The sequence below is a fragment of the Diabrotica virgifera genome, chromosome 4 (genome assembly GCF_917563875.1).
Source record: "Diabrotica virgifera virgifera chromosome 4, PGI_DIABVI_V3a".
Taxonomy (NCBI): Eukaryota; Metazoa; Arthropoda; class Insecta; order Coleoptera; family Chrysomelidae; genus Diabrotica; species Diabrotica virgifera.
Genome location: NC_065446.1, coordinates 141,848,628 through 141,866,723, shown reverse-complemented (window position 1 = coordinate 141,866,723; position 18,096 = coordinate 141,848,628). Strand labels below are relative to the sequence as shown.

General features: G+C 33.4%; 2 protein-coding genes across 2 annotated transcripts in view; both read right to left on the bottom strand.

Moving 5' to 3' along the window:
* The window catches only part of LOC126883169 (E3 ubiquitin-protein ligase parkin), a 319,547-nt gene that overhangs the window by 285,678 nt on the left and 15,773 nt on the right, over nucleotides 1-18,096 (bottom strand). The gene's annotated exons all lie outside the window — the stretch shown is intronic.
* On the bottom strand, nucleotides 12,892-17,303 carry LOC126883170 (uncharacterized). Its single transcript, XM_050648419.1, has 2 exons — nucleotides 16,869-17,303; nucleotides 12,892-16,383 (listed from the first exon to the last, which is right to left on the bottom strand). The coding sequence occupies exon 2, from the start codon at nucleotides 14,502-14,504 to the stop codon at nucleotides 13,095-13,097; it is 1,410 nt and encodes a 469-aa protein (XP_050504376.1). The 5' UTR covers nucleotides 14,505-16,383; nucleotides 16,869-17,303; the 3' UTR covers nucleotides 12,892-13,094.

Below are 18,096 nucleotides of genomic sequence, written 5' to 3'. Positions count from 1 at the left end.
TACTGTGTTATCTTTGAAGCATTTAGATAACAATGAGATTTGTCCAAAATGACTCAACACGTTAAAAGAGAAGTTGTTAATTTTTAAACATTTTGTCGTCAGATTTCGTTAGTTTCATGTTTACTTAAAAAAGTTGAGTGACAAACTTTTTAGTTTATAATTTTAATTAACACAGAAATAAAATATAATTTATGAAGAAGTTTTCCAAAAAAAAATTAATTTAAAATATGCAATAGGAAAAATGTTATGTGACTTTATAGACGAGCGGCACACTCCAAAAAAACTTATTTCTCGAGATACTGATACTAATTTTGGTCATACTTTATATTTTTGATGGTGCTCAAAACTAAAATTAGGGTTGTTTTGAATTTTACGTGGGGAAACATTATCAAAATCGCAACTTTACCCTAAAAATAAAAAAAAATCATGTTTTTTGAGTTTAATTTGCTACAACTCTGTTCCATTGTAATACTTTTTTCTGATATTTTTATAGTATATATTTCTCACCTTTCTGAAGACAATGGGACCTGCTTCAATATTTCTGTCTTGCCATAAAGAAAGTTATAAATTGTTTGAAGTAAAAGGTGCAGATTCTTGAATTGCAAAGTTTAATCGCAAAAGTTGAGTAACAAAATTTGAAATTTAGCTGTTTAATTAATTTTAAGTTAAAATCTAGAGTACAGAGAACAAAATGTTTTATAGAAAAAAAGTTGTGTAACTTTTAATTTTAAGAAAAACGTGATTTCATTTTTTTTATTTTTAGGGTAAAATTGCGATTTTGACAATGTTTCCCCATCTAAAATTCAAAATAAAACTCATTTTCGTTTTCAGCACCATAAAAAGTATAAAGTAAGACCAAAATTAGCCATTCACCACACCGTGGTTGATATCTCGAGAAATGAGCGTTTTTTTTTTGGAGAGTACCACGTACCACTCGTCTATAAGGTCGCGTAACTTTTTTTCTGTTGCATATTTTGACTTTGTGGCCTTTTTATTGTTATTTTTTAAATTTATTTATTTAAAATATAATTTTACTAAATAAATGTGCAACATAATAATATTCATAAAATTCAAGTGTCTACCAAAATATATAAATATAATATTAAGCTTCAAATCCGGTATACTGTCAATGTTAAAAATGGGCTGCAACGGTCTAGCGCTAGCGAATGGTAGTCCGCGAATTTGTTCTCATTCGGCTGCGCCCATCATTTTTTTTTACTTTAGTCGGAACGCAAAATACTCTTTCTTTATAACAATACTGTTTAAACAATTTTTAACATTTTTTCTTGCAAAAAACTTTGTTAAAAACTTTGACTTTTCTTATAAAAGATTGGTTTATTTCAGATCTTAGTGTTGTTAATTAACGTAACAGTGATTTTTCAAAAAAAAAAGGGGCTATCTCAGACCCCAAGGGTCGTAGGACCTAAAAATTTTTTTTAGAAGTTGTGTATTTTAACCAGCTTTCAGTATTTTTTATTGCCATTTAATTTGATCTAATTTCTACGAAATTATTGTAATTGTTTATAAGCTTAAAAACTGCTATTTATTAACAAATAATTTTGTGTACGTACATGTAATTTTTTTTACTTTTTTTTTTTCATAGGGTATTAGTATACATCTTAACGAAGGAAATGAGTCTCTGATCATTGAGATACAATCAGCCATATTAACTGGACCAGCCTCAGAACTTAGCTCGTTTTTCAAAAAATTTTATAAACAAATTAAATTTTGCAAAAACTATTTAACAGATCTGGACCATTTTTTGCACACCATTCAAACACCATAATGCCCTCAAGTTTAGGTATATTTAAACATATTTTAATAAACAATAAAATTGTTATTAACAATATTCAAAAACAGTGATTTTGTCGTCCGTTTTGCAATAACTTTTTTGTTTATTAACCGATTTTAATTTGGTGTATCTCATTCGATGTATCTTTTTTTTCTGAAAAAGTTACCTATGGACGTCAAATTTCTAAATAAACAAATTTTTAAGTTATGAGCAAAAAACTAAGTTTGACGTTTTGATTGTTTATTTAAAAAATGTTTCACTAAAAAATTTATGAATCCCAAGATGGTAGCCTTTTTGTAATATCTCATACTACACATTTCAACTGTCAAACCTCGTCTTTTCAATTATGTCGAAAAACGGCTTATTTTTTACTAACTTGATTGGTCTATAAAGACTCTTTATCGAACTCGTCTGGTATTCGCTTCGCTCGCTAGGCTCGCTCTGCTCATAATATCAGACTCGTTCGATAAAGAGTAACTTTACTGATTTGGTACATAAATAACTATTGAAGTACTGAAGAAAATGATGTCTTTTATATTTATTTTCTTGAGTTTTTATAATAGGTACTGGCAGTAGTTTATCTTCACCACTGATCAGTCGCCTCAATTTCCACTACTGACTCCAACTTTTTGTCTTAAAAAACGGTGTTTGATCATACGTCTCAGAATTCTTCTGTTAAAGGGTTCATAACGTGCTTCTTATTATCAGACTCTTATTGCATTCAAAACGAAAGTACTGTACTTAATGGCAGGCTTATTAAATATGTAAGTATGTTATTTTTTATTAAAAAAGTGTTTAATCTGAAAAATTCAGTAATCTGAAATGGGTTTTATCTCAATTATTTCGGATTAGTAGGACTCCACTGTACTTGAGTAAGAAACAACCAACTACAGACAATAATAGGATACCATAGATTACAACTCGTAAAAATATAGTCCTTACATTATGTGGATAACATACCTAATACTAATAGCAGATTCAGAGAATAAAATGCAGAAACAAATAGATATATACCATATTATGGTAGAATAATAGAGGAATTAAAAATGAAAAAAAAAACGAGGAAAAGGTAAGATAATGATAATCAATTGCAAAGAAGATAATGATAATGAAATAAAGATAAAATGTAAAAACTCAAAATTGCAAATAGTTACAACTTACGAATACCTGGGAAGTATAATTACTAATAACAAAAAATAGACTGTGAAGTAACACATAGAGCAAAAATATCAAAAAATTTAATCTATGAGTTATACTGGGGAAAAGAAAACTTATCCGAGAGACAAAGATACAAATACAGTGATGAGCGCGCTAATAACCGGCGAAATAACGCAAAAGATGGAAAACCTAATACATTTCGAAACAACAAGAGATGAAACTAGTGGGGGTGAAAATGATCGTTATAAACGTATAAATTAAAATAAAATTACATAGTTTCCCACCTTTAGACGTATCAGAGGAGTATGACAACTGTCACTGTGACAGTAGAATTTTATAAAATACTTCTGTTACAGACATCTAAAGGTGGGAAACTATGTAATGGTAATGTTAATTATTTATATGTTTATAACGATAAGTTCCACCTCCACTAGTTCCATCTCCTTTTGTTTCGCAATGTATTTGCGAAATTATTATTTAAATTACTATTTAGGCAGTAGTGATACCGACTGTGTTCTATGCAAGTGATAACTGAACAATTCAGGTAAAACATATGAGTAGGAAAAATGCAATGGAGATGAAACATCTAAGAAAGATAGTTGCAAAGAAAAAATGGGATGGACTAAGCACCTAAATTATTAGAAGAATGGTCAACCAAGAACCAAAAATGAATAAAATAGAAAAGATACAAATGAACTGGCATCTGATGAGGATGCAACCCAACAGAGTTAGAAGAAAAGACCTTTTTCTTGCAGTACCGTCTCCTATCGGAGGTTGGCTACCATCACAGCAATCTTAACTTTGTTGGCTGCAGCTCTGAACAACTGTATTGATCTGCACCCATACCACTCCCTTAAATTTCGCAACCAGGAAATCCTCCTACATCCCACATTTCTCTTTCCCGAGATTTTTCCTTGGATTGAGTCTTAGCAGAGTACTACTTTTCTCCTCTTATTATGTGTCCTAGATATTCCAGTTTTTTCGTTTCTATGGTTTTTATGACTTCGCATTCCTTCCCCATCTTCAGCAAAACATCTTGATTTGTCACTCTCTCTGTTCATGGTATTTTCCACATTCTCCTGTAGCACTACATCTCGAATGCCTCAATGTTTTTGATGTTTATCTTTTATCAGTTTCCAAGCTTCCATGCCGTACAGCAGAACGGAGAAAACATAGCACCTTAACATTCCCGTTCTTAAGTTTATATTTATGTCCCGGCTGCATTGGAACTTTTTCATTTTGACAAACGATTGTCTCGCTATCTCTATTCGCCTCTTAATTAAATCGTTTATTTCAGAAAGGGGTCAAGTGACTAATTTTGACAAAATGAGTTTTTGGTGGATTTTTTTAATTTAAACGTAAATACAGCTTTTGTTGCAGAAAGGAATCAATTGCTGCCATAGGTGTTGCCTTGGCAGCACAGGGGAATTAGCGTTTAGTGCAGAAAGGGGCCATGCAACGCATGACTCCTTGCTTAAAAATTGTGTAACCACCAACTTTATTTCAGAAAGGGGTCAAGTGCAAAAAATTATTTATTTTTTTCTTAAACAAATTAACAAGATAAATTTTTGAAAAATACAATACTTTTTGACAAACACTACAGGTTATTAGTGAGAATTTTTATTTTATATAAATAAAACTTTTGTTGAATGTAAACACCAATTTTAGTTCAGAAAGGGGCCAAGTGCAAAAAATTATTTATTTTTTTCTTAACCAAATTAACAAGATAAATTATTGTCAAAATAAACGTCAAACTGAAAGTACCGATTAAAATCTGCTCCCAGTAAAATTAATTTTTCTGTGGATATTTGCCGGCTCTTTCGTTTAGTACGCGTCAATTTCGATTTATCTAAAACCAATTTATCTATACGCAAAAGTTTTGGAAGTTTTTTAAAGTGAATTGTTCAGTTTACTATAATGGGGGAAGAAGATCCCCCTGATGAAGGGGAACACAAAATATGGACTTGGAAAATAGTTTGGAGATCCAAAATATTCCAAATAATGCTCAAGTTGAAAATAATGCTGTCGTTGATAAGGAGCCATCCAAAAAAATGTTTAATTTGCAGAAAGCTCATCTTTATTCTAATAAAGTGTATATTTTCATTGAAAAATCAAATAAAGAAGAGAATATGGGTAAAATTCACGCAATGAAGATAGGCCACATTCTCCATAAGATTCTTGCTGTCCAAAACATAATTAGCATCAGTAGTGTAGGTAAGAATAGAGTAAGAGTTGAGTTAAAATCAATAAAAGATGCTAATAAATTAATTCATGACAAACGTTTACAAGACCATAATATAAATGCTTTCATTCCTAATAATTTGTTGCAAAGAAAAGCCATTATCAGAAATGTTGATACAAGTTTTAATGATAAGTATCTGTTTGAAAATATTATCTCTCCTATAACTATAACAGAGGTAAGTAGATTTAAAAGAAAAATAATCGTAGACGGAGAAAATACTTATATACCAAGACAGATGATTTTATTGACTTTTGAAGGCAATGTACTACCTACACATGTTTTTCTTAACAGTGTGTAACAAAAATGAGGTTGTGTTGTGGCAGAATAGATCTAGCTTTAAAGGGTAATTACTTATTTATGGAAGTTTACTCAAAATAGGCTAGCTGGAAATTGAAGAGACTAAACAGTAGGGCTCAGAGAAGGATCAGGCCGTATTTGCACGCCCTAGTAAGACGGTACCTACTGAAATCCTTGAATGATAAAGAAAATAACTTAATATAAGGAGTAATGACAAGAAAAGAACTATTGACCAAGCAGATATTCAGAAGTAGTGTTGAGCGCCAGGAAAGAATAGAATATATTGCTCTCCACGTGACCTATATTGCTGTACCTAACTAATACTACTAAAAAGGTAGGATAATAAAACATATAAGTATGTACAACCAACAAATTTAATGAAAAAAAAAAATACCTGTAACCCCTATATACAATTTTATACAAACTAGCTAACCACCTGACGTACTAGGCTAGTACGCTCCTGTCTATTACACAGATATTACAGTAGAGAAAAGCAAATATATTGAATTTATTATACCAAGACAGTTAATGGATCTAAATATGTGTGTACAAAAACTTATTATTAAGGAGGATTACAATATTGGTTGACAATCCCACATCTGATCGGAATGATACACCGGACAATACTGATATATTGTGATAATAACCGAGATAGTGTGCACAGTATCTTACCAGATAGGTTATGATCTCCGGACTATTTTAAATAAAATAGAATACAAATACAATAATGAAAATGACATATAAAAGTTGTGGAAAAGAAAAGTATTGATTATGATTACGTTAATTGATTTTAGAAAAATGAATTTATATGATTATTAAGATTATATATGTTATTAAAAATGTTAAAGTTGAAATATGTTATGTAAAAGAATTGAAAATGTAAATTTTAATAATAAAACCTGTCGTTTCTACAAAAAGTAGGCCTGTGGCTTCTCCAAACTCCGGTTAAGTTGATGCGGGAGAGCCAAGTAAGGTATATTCCAGGTTTCCTCTACCTTAGGGGGAGTACTTCTCACCAACCAGAAGGTACGACGATGTGGTGCGACAAGGAGGTACTTCCTAGCACCGGGAAAACTGTCTATCTCCAAAAAAACAAAAAATAAAATCCATCCAATGCCAGAAGAACTCAAAATGATCCTCTATTTATTCCATATCCCAAAAAAAAAAGATTGACTTAATCTTGATCTCCACCAGTGGCTAAAAAAAACAAACCTTGATCAGCTGATTGCCTTGACCACAAAAGAAACAGGGCCTCTGCAAAAAGGTGTATCACCTTATCAGAACTTGACAGAGAAAAAATCTAAGTAAAAATTGAGTTTGACGTCCATGCTTGAAGTCATTGACCTTGATTATCCTTGACTGGAAAGAGCCTTTTTAAACGAATATAAGGAAGTATTTGAACAAGTAAATATGAATCTGGTAATCAAGATTACTTTATGGAGTTATATAAAGGAGAGAAGGAGAATGGTCATTAATTCCAAACTGATTTTGAACTGGAAGTATATAGTTAGAAAGAATTCTTTTCTCTGTAGAAAAAAATAAGTGCGATGGTATTGAAGTATTGCAAATCTGATGATTGAAGAATAACAATTCATTTAAAGATAATATATGTAAGATATTTGAAATGAATAACAGGGTTATTTTTTATTTAAGGAAAAAAACATCATTTTTTTAATACATACCCATTACTCTTCAAAAAGGTGTTGGAAAACAAAAAAAACCTCTTCTTTTCAAAACCACTTAACAACCAAGAACAAAACAACTTCTTCCCACGTAAACGTATATTCTATTCAAACATTTCAACTAAAATTTTATATTCTCTGTAATGGCCACTGGCGTGATGGCTGATGGGTCTGCTTTCAACAACAGCCGAGATTGAAGTGACGAATAGCCCCTTCTTCAATGACAATCACGTCAGCCGGAAGCCGTATCGACACACAAACCAACTTCTAGGTTCTGAATTCCCCAAAAGTTACCAATTTTGTCGTCGATCAACTGCAACTTTCAATACAATTGTCTGTAAAGTTGGTTGCATACCTAGTTACTATTGGAATAAATATTTTAGTAACGATGGTAATAACTAATCGTTACATTCCCCCGTTACTCGGAGAAAAAAAAATTGATCTAATGAACAATTTTTTTTATACATATATAAATACTCAATACAAGTATCCATAAAAAAAAATCACACGCTGTGGGATCCAACACAGGCGTGAATAACCAAATATCTAAAATATACTACGAATCTAAGAATACTACTCTACTCTAAAATAACCTATATTGGTGACACAGAACTCGTAGGACAAGTTCTCGGTGGCATACATCATAAAGACCAAATTGTGTTCAAGTTGATTCAGTAGATTTTTATAAAACCCCAAATTATAGTCAACAAGAACACCATAATAACCATATTCATAACTGCAAAACAAAACATAACCTATACAACGACTAACTTATACACACTTACATTTGACTCGATCGATTATACCTAACCGCAAATTATGAGTCATGTAAATGGAGTTGTCCTAATGACCAATATATCACATATGGTACCAACATACATATTTAAGGTTTATTATAACCCTTTTCTAAATTACATAATTCAGATAAATCCTAATCAAAAAAATGTCGAATGGGACGAGTAATACAAGATCGTTCTATCGATGGACAACAGATTTAAATAGAGCATATCCAAAGTGAACAATTAGTAGATTTCGTAGCCAATTCGCAATAAGCCAACATAGACCATAGTATATCAAAATAAATATAAGAGTTATTGACAAGAAAGGAAATTATTGTAGCAAGCCTTTTATCCTAAATTGATCCGACATTGGACAACAGATTTATATTGAAGCATATCCAAGGTGGAACAATCAGGCAGATTTAATTGAGCAACGCTACACCTAGTACTAAATGTACTAATGATGATTACATATTTTTTTACCATGACCCTAACTCAACCGATCATCAGATTTGTATCAGATTCAATGGGAGATCTATCTAAGGGTAACTAATCGAATAGTTGACCTAACAGAAGTTAGCTTACTCTGGGATTCTCTAACTATAGCTATAGCTACAACAGATTAATAAGAATGGCCAGAAGAAGCTAACCAATATTTCGAAGTCATCTCTCATGAAAGAATTCAAGAAGTCACATATTAATAACTCTTATAAATAAATCCAATTATGGAAATACTAGAGAACAAGTAAATCAATTTCTAAAGAAACTGCAGATTAAGAAAATGTTCCCTAGTTACTCACAGAGAACAGGATATTGATCCTGACCCTAAGGTACATATATGAACCAAAAAAGATGAGTTTCTTGGAAAGATGATGCTCAAACACAATAATCCCTTGGTGCATCCAAAAGCTATATATTTCCATAGGACTGATATCCAAGAAGTCACATTATTATCAGAACAATCAAATAGCAAAACTAAGAATAATAAGTGTACAATAGACAGACAAGTTTAAGACTAAGTCTCTATAGAATGATCATACACTGAAAATCGAATAAGAATGCCTAGTGCATGATTAAAATGATGATTAAACATTCTTTCATAAAGATTCAGCATCTGAACTGATTAGGGTATGACCTAGGGCTAGGCAACGGTGACCCATGAAATCTGCTTCCTATCATGTGCACAGTTGATAAGTAATACAAGTTTCGAACCCACGTATTTGCATAGCCAAGCTAGGCAAACCATTTTCCTAAGAAATGTTCAATACGATAAATAACAACATGGTTTCATAATCTTTATCATAAATTTTATCTCAACTACTTAATTAAATTTTTGACCAATGAAGTATAACTTTGGAATCACACTGTATACTCAAATTGCATTTACCACAACAAATATCAGGATGACTTCTTTAGACCAAAATAAGCTAATGTACCAAGGAATCATACCAAGCATTGGAATAACTTTCCAGTAGAACCTACAAAATTAAACACAACACCAGATAAACATAAACTAAACCTATTATGTAGATACACTAATCTACAAGTGATGCCATATATAAGCATAATCACACACAAGGTGTTACAGTTCCATACCAGTTCAATAACAAGCCAAATTAAGCCAAATCTCAATGCTAAAACTAATGACATCTAAGATACATAGAATATGGAAAGCTAAAAATATTATTATAATGGATAAAACATAGTGGCCCTATCCGGTGACTAAAATCAAAATCCAATCATTTACCTATTCATTAACCAATCGAGTATTCCTGAAATTTAGAAAGAGGAATTAACTTAATCAATAATGTTAAGTTAATCTTCTTCTTCTGATGATGAAGATTCTAAGTCGTTGACAGTATTATCTGGTAGTAAGTCCTTTATATGAAATCGACCAAGTTTCCTGTTGGACGAACTATTTTTCAATTCATATATTAGAGGAGAGATTACTTTACTGACAACACATGGGACGTACTTCTGACAAAATTTGGCAGAAATAGCATCACCTTTACTAGACTTAACAAAATTGCGTTTCAATACCCGATCACCAACAAAGAATCGCAAATCTCTTTTCCTCAAATTATATTGACTCTGTGACTTAAGGTAAGAAGATTTTAACTTCTTTCTGATGTCTGCAAATATTGGAGGCAAAGTCTGAAGATCATCTAAACGATGAAGCTTCTCAGAGATCGGAGGGAGATTTGTGGAATGGTCTGAAATTAAACCAAAATAATCACCAGACAAAGCAATATTTCTACCAAAATTCAAATAAGCTGGAGAACATTGAGTAACTTCATGGACCGAAGTTCTTATGGCTTGAGCTATTGAGTGAATATACTGGTCCCAAGCTCTGTGGTCTGGATAAGTGTACGATCTAAGGGCTGTTACAATACTGCGATTCACTCGCTCACTATGATTAGCTTGTGGATGGTATGCAGCATTATAAAAGATCTTCTGAACTTTGTATTTAGTTAAAAGGTCTTTAAAAGCCTTAGACACAAATTGAGGACCATTGTCACAAGAAACAATTTGGGGAACACCAAACAACAAAAAGACCTGCTCCTCCAAATATTTCACAATGGCAGGGACAGTGGCATTACGAAGAGGAAAAACTAGTGGAAATTTAGTAAAGTAGTCCACAACTACTAAACAATAGGTATAGCCATTGTAACTACGAGGATATGGTCCAATCAGATCCATGGATATCATCTGCCATGGGAAGTCAATGTTCCTAAAAGTACCCATTAATCCAGCTTGTGGCATAGTACTTGGCTTGCAAGTAGCACAAACTTTGCATCTAGATATATATTTCTTAATATAGTTGCGCATGCCAGGCCAATAATATAATTCTACTATCCTACTAAATGTTTTATAGGAACCGAAATGACCTGATGTCACATTATCATGAAAACTACGAAGGATTTCATCCCTGTTTGCTGTTGGGACGACAATTTTCCAATCAGACATATTAGACAAAGCTTCCACTGAACTAACGACATGCTTATAAAGGATATTATTTTCTACTTTAAAATCAGGATACTGATCAGGTTCTTGGGTAACCTTTTCCACCATTTTCTGATACCATGCATCCGGAACTAAAGTGGATAAGTCAAGAAGATTGACATCAAATGTTCGAGACAAAGCATCAGCTACTACAACACCATTTGCTTTACGATGGACGATATTATAATCAAAGGCTGACAACTTACAAATCCATCGAGACAAACGTTGGGAGGGGTTACGCATAGAATGCATCCACAATAATGAACTGTGGTCAGTAATAAGGGTGCACTTACGACCTTCTAAATAGTAACGGAAAGCCTCCAAGCCATGAATAATAGCAAGGAGTTCACGCTCTGTAGTGGAGTAATTTTTCTGAGCCTTATTAAGCTTCTTACTAGTATAGGCTATGGGGTGTTCAGAACCATCTTTCATCTGAAAGAGTACACCACCTGAAGCGGTATTTGAACAATCTGTCATGAGATAGAAGTGTTCACTGAAATCAGGTGAAGTCATGACAGGAGCACTGGTAAGAGCTTCATTAATGCGATGAAAAGCATCATCGGCTTCAGGAGTCCAGGTGATAGTCTGTCCCTTTTTCCTATTCTTAAGGAGGTCAGTAAGGGGTGATAATAAAGTAGAATAAGAAGGCACAAATCGACGATAGTAACCACACATGCCCAAGATCCTACGTAATTGTGTAGTAGTTTTAGGAATGGGGAAGTCCTTAATAGCGGTTACTTTATCAGGGTCTGTTCTCAAACCTTGATGATCAACAACATATCCTAGAAATTTCAAATTAGGACGACAAAAATTACATTTCTCTAAATTAACAGTGAGATTAGCCTCTTTAAGGCGTGAAAATAATTTCTCCAATATTTCAATATGTGACGAAAAAAAATCAGGAGTAACAACTATGATGTCATCTAAATAATAGAATACGAATGGTTCGAGTTGGGGACCAATAACCAAGTCCATTAAACGACACATTGTTTGCGGAGCTGAAACTAGACCGAAAGGCATTGTGACAAATTGAAATAACCCTTTACCACTGACAGCGAAAGCAGTATACTTCTTACTCTCTTCGCTTAACGGAATTTGTAAGAAGGCTTTGGATAAATCGATCGAAGAGATATATTTGGCATTCTGAAGTTTGCTCAGAATTATATCTATCCGAGGGATGGGATAAGCATCTCGATTAGTAGTGATACTATTAAGTTTGCGACCATCGAAGCATACTCGGAATGATCCATCCTTCTTCTTCGTCATCCATAACGGCGAACAATACGAAGAATTTGACTGTTCGATAATGTTTAGAGAGAGCATCGAATCAATTTCTTTACCTAAATCTGCTTGCCATGCCTGAGGTATGGGATATTGATATTGTCTAAACGGAGTTGAAGTGTTCACTTCGATAGTATGAGATATTAAATGTGTACGGCCTAATTTATCTTTGGAAGAGATAGAAGAAAATTTAGAGATAATATTCTCTAACTGGGTTTGTTCTAAGCTAGACAAACTAGAGAACTCACGAATGGCACTTACAGTTGCGACATTAAAGGAAGATATAAATAACGAAAAATCTGAACAGTTTAATGTACTATTAAATGCATTTAAGAAATCCATGCCAAGAATTATAGAATTTTTAACTGAAGGGATAACATAAAATGTAATCATTTTCCGAATATTGGCAACTACGATTTCTGTGTCAAATTTACCTGTAATTGACTGGATTGCACCATCCGCAGTAGAGACTTGCAGAGAAGAAATAGGCATAACATTAATATCAGTATTTTCTAACAATTTCAGCGAATACGAACCTATTAAAGAAATGTTAGAGCCACTATCTAATAGAGCTAAACAAGATTGTCCTAAAATTTCAATTTCAAGATAAGGTCGGTTATCATTATGTTTCCTAACTAATAACGAATTTATATCAAAATCCAAAATATCTGATTTATTTTCAAAATTATCTGGTATTAACATAGACATATTATTATTATTTACAAACGTACAACCTTGTATAGAATTTGGAACTGTTTCCTTGTCTCGATTATGCTTATTACTAAAATTCCAGTTTAAGACTGGAGGGGATAATCTACGATCAAGCGAACCGTACGAGTCAACTGAAGTGTTACTAACAATTACTTTTTCCCGGATTTCGGTTTGCGTGCTGGTCTCCGGTTGGAAGTGTTTCTTCCTTCCTGAGAGGTGTTCGAGCTGCTGGCGGGTATTGGACCTGAAGCTTCGTCTACAGCTGCGGTCATGTTCCCTGATGGTGCTGCTGTTTGAGGAACGCTCAGGGTACGAGCCTCTACATGCTCGTTTCCCGAACACTTAAAACAGTTACGTTTTAATGTGTTGTCTCTACCACAACCGTGGCAAAAAATCCGCGTTTGGGGTCTGGTACAATCACGAAATGCGTGATTAGCTTCCCGACAATTCCAGCATGAAAAAGAAGAAGTAGTCACAGACACATTCGGTGTATGGGGTCTAGATTGCCAAGAACGATTTCTTGAGGGTTGAGAATTAAAACCAACAGGACCAGAATTGAATTGCGAAGTGGTAGGGGAATTAAGAGACCAAGATAGAGTTTCCTCTAAGCGTTTACATTTTTCTGTGAGGTCTTCTATACTGGCTATATCAACCAGTGCTAATTGGGCATGGTAAAAAGGTAGCAAACATTTTAGAATTATTTTGATTTTCGAACTATCCGTTAAAGGAGTGTCTAATCGACTACACATGCCTAACATAGTATTGATAAACATGGTCACTGATTCTCCAGGTTTCTGCTTGTGGTTCTTGATCTCGTCTAAGAGATCAGTCTGGAAAGAATACGGTAGAAAGTCAGATTTCAGTTTCTGAGCCAAATCAGTCCAAGTGGTAAAGCTACCACGGTTGTTCATAAACCACGTAAAAGCATGGCCAGTAAATAATTCTGCAGAAGCTGAAAAAAGATCTTCCTCACTCACACCTCTCGAAACACGAAGACATTCTACCCTATCTAAAAATGAAATTACTTGGTCATAATGACCTTCACCAGAAAACGAAACTCCCCACTTATGTACCTGCACAGGCTTGGGATGTAACAAGGAATTAGAGGCTTGAACTGAAGAAACAGGAGTGGACGTGGCTAGAGGATTTACTCGAGAATCGAGTTCACCTTCTAGACTGAGAATCCTAATGGACATAGAGCGTTTGTAAAGTTGTTGCTCCTCATCTGAGCAACATAATAAGTGGACACGACCAGAGATATGAGCAAGACGTGAAATGTATCTAGAATACATGCTATCATGAACAGTCCCTCTAAAATTATTTATCTTTTGCGTAAGATCCTCTAGTGTCTCATTTATTCCCTGTTGTTGTTCCAGGAAAGGAATAGCTGCAGCTGAAATCTGACGGAAACTCCTATTTCCTTGCTCCTGTTTAAGAGCACCACGCAATAGACTGCGTTTTCTATCACATTTAGCGGCTTCTTCAACCTCTATTTCCCTTATCCTCAGCTCATAATCTAACTCCTTAACTAACAAATGTTCTGGCTGAAAGGTACACATGGTGATAATGAAAGAATTAGTAACAATAAACCCAACCCAACAACGACAAACCGAACCCACCCCAACAAACTAACGACCCAATTAACCGACAATCTACTAAGCGAGCTGCTCAACCGACGAGCTGCTAAACTAACGACCTAACAAACCGACAAACCAAATATAACCGAGATATATATTTGGGGTAGATATTTAAAATAATTTAAGTAAATGTTTAAACGAAAATGCATATAAAAAAATGAAAACTTTATAAATTATATATAGGTATGGTAAGCAAAAATTTAGCTAACTGTAGTATATTGTGGCTGCACCTAAATCAAAAGTAGTAATGTACCTAGATATCAAAAAAAATAAATCATTCAAAATTTTTCAAAATAAATATCCAGGTATCACCAAACCGACCAGACCGAAATGCCAACCAATATACCTGTTCACATATTATCCTACTCACGATTTACAATTATTATTTTAAATAAATTAAAATAGTACCAATACAGCAATACAAGTGCACTAATGTATTTTCTAAATAACGTACAAAAGGAATCAAAAATGTATCTCTATATAATTACAAAATATACAACAATGAACCAGAAAGATACTTACTAGAAAAATTTACACTAAGCAACAAAATAAAGAAAGGTACTGTCTTACTGAAAATCGGGCTCCACGTTGGCGAGCGTCAATTGTAACAAAAATGAGGTTGTGTTGTGGCAGAATAGATCTAGCTTTAAAGGGTAATTACTTATTTATGGAAGTTTACTCAAAATAGGCTAGCTGGAAATTGAAGAGACTAAACAGTAGGGCTCAGGGAAGGATCAGGCCGTATTTGCACGCCCTAGTAAGACGGTACCTACTGAAATCCTTGAATGATAAAGAAAATAACTTAATATAAGGAGTAATGACAAGAAAAGAACTATTGACCAAGAAGATATTCAGAAGTAGTGTTGAGCGCCAGGAAAGAATAGAATATATTGCTCTCCACGTGACCTATATTGCTGTACCTAACTAATACTACTAAAAAGGTAGGATAATAAAACATATAAGTATGTACAACCAACAAATTTAATGAAAAAAAAAATACCTATAACCCCTATATACAATTTTATACAAACTAGCTAACCACCTGACGTACTAGGCTAGTACGCTCCTGTCTATTACACAGATATTACAGTAGAGAAAAGCAAATATATTGAATTTATTATACCAAGACAGTTAATGGATCTAAATATGTGTGTACAAAAACTTATTATTAAGGAGGATTACAATATTGGTTGACAATCCCACATCTGATCGGAATGATACACCGGACAATACTGATATATTGTGATAATAACCGAGATAGTGTGCACAGTATCTTACCAGATAGGTTATGATCTCCGGACTATTTTAAATAAAATAGAATACAAATACAATAATGAAAATGACATATAAAAGTTGTGGAAAAGAAAAATATTGATTATGATTACGTTAATTGATTTTAGAAAAATGAATTTATATGATTATTAAGATTATATATGTTATTAAAAATGTTAAAGTTGAAATATGTTATGTAAAAGAATTGAAAATGTAAATTTTAATAATAAAACCTGTCGTTTCTACAAAAAGTAGGCCTGTGGCTTCTCCAAACTCCGGTTAAGTTGATGCGGGAGAGCCAAGTAAGGTATATTCCAGGTTTCCTCTACCTTAGGGGGAGTACTTCTCACCAACCAGAAGGTACGACGATGTGGTGCGACAAGGAGGTACTTCCTAGCACCGGGAAAACTGTCTATCTCCAAAAAAACAAAAAATAAAATCCATCCAATGCCAAAAGAACTCAAAATGATCCTCTATTTATTCCATATCCCAAAAAAAAGATTGACTTAATCTTGATCTCCACCAGTGGCTAAAAAAAACAAACCTTGATCAGCTGATTGCCTTGACCACAAAAGAAACAGGGCCTCTGCAAAAAGGTGTATCACCTTATCAGAACTTGACAGAGAAAAAATCTAAGTAAAAATTGAGTTTGACGTCCATGCTTGAAGTCATTGACCTTGATTATCCTTGACTGGAAAGAGCCTTTTTAAACGAATATAAGGAAGTATTTGAACAAGTAAATATGAATCTGGTAATCAAGATTACTTTATGGAGTTATATAAAGGAGAGAAGGAGAATGGTCATTAATTCCAAACTGATTTTGAACTGGAAGTATATAGTTAGAAAGAATTCTTTTCTCTGTAGAAAAAAATAAGTGCGATGGTATTGAAGTATTGCAAATCTGATGATTGAAGAATAACAATTCATTTAAAGATAATATATGTAAGATATTTGAAATGAATAACAGGGTTATTTTTTATTTAAGGAAAAAAACATCATTTTTTTAATACATACCCATTACTCTTCAAAAAGGTGTTGGAAAACAAAAAAAACCTCTTCTTTTCAAAACCACTTAACAACCAAGAACAAAACAACTTCTTCCCACGTAAACGTATATTCTATTCAAACATTTCAACTAAAATTTTATATTCTCTGTAATGGCCACTGGCGTGATGGCTGATGGGTCTGCTTTCAACAACAGCCGAGATTGAAGTGACGAATAGCCCCTTCTTCAATGACAATCACGTCAGCCGGAAGCCGTATCGACACACAAACCAACTTCTAGGTTCTGAATTCCCCAAAAGTTACCAATTTTGTCGTCGATCAACTGCAACTTTCAATACAATTGTCTGTAAAGTTGGTTGCATACCTAGTTACTATTGGAATAAATATTTTAGTAACGATGGTAATAACTAATCGTTACAAGTGTTTCATGTGCAGTCGAATCTTATACAGTACGTAAATCGTCCAGCTGGACATAGGGAACATACATTGTACATATTTAAATACATAAATACATACATTGTATTATATTGAGACAATTGTGGCAACTAAGCTCTCCCGATGACAATATGGTTGTTAGTATTAAGGGGCATTAACCTCAAAATTGACAACTCTGACACAAATAAACGTCAAAATATTACAATGTAGTAGCTAAATATTTTTGGCCTAAGGGAATGGGAAAATTGTTTAGTTTTGAAATTAGTTTTTAAAAATAAATATTTTAAAAATGAAAGTAAAATTATTAACTCATTATTCATAAACTTCGTTTTCGATTTATTTATGCACAGCCTTTCTTCAAAATTCACTCATTCTATTCGTTCTAACAGCTCCATTGCACCAAAAACTCGTACTCGAACAGAAGCTTCAACTAACACAGGTTACCGCAGTTGCCACAATTCTCTCAATGTATAATCCCTATGTCCAGCCGAACGATTTACGTACTGTATACATAAAGTTGTTCGGTGCTTCAGGTGTCTTGAACATGGACACGTAGCAAAAAATTGTCGCAGTACTAAAACTCTCTGCCTTAATTGTACAAAAGAAAAAGACGACAAACATGAATGTAGAGATCCGCAAGATAGTTTCTGCAAACATTGTAAGACTGACCAGCATAAATCTATTTCTAAAACTTGTCCTGTATTCATTGAGCAAAACAAAATTAAAAAATTTATGGCGGAGCAAAATTTAACCTTTTTGGAAGCAAAGAATAATCTTCGGAATAACTACTCTTCGACTTTAA

What these genes read in the sequence shown, in the direction of transcription:
- LOC126883170 (XM_050648419.1), bottom strand. Translation starts at nt 14,504, where the DNA reads ATGTGTACCTTTCAGCCAGAACATTTGTTAGTTAAGGAGTTAGATTAT.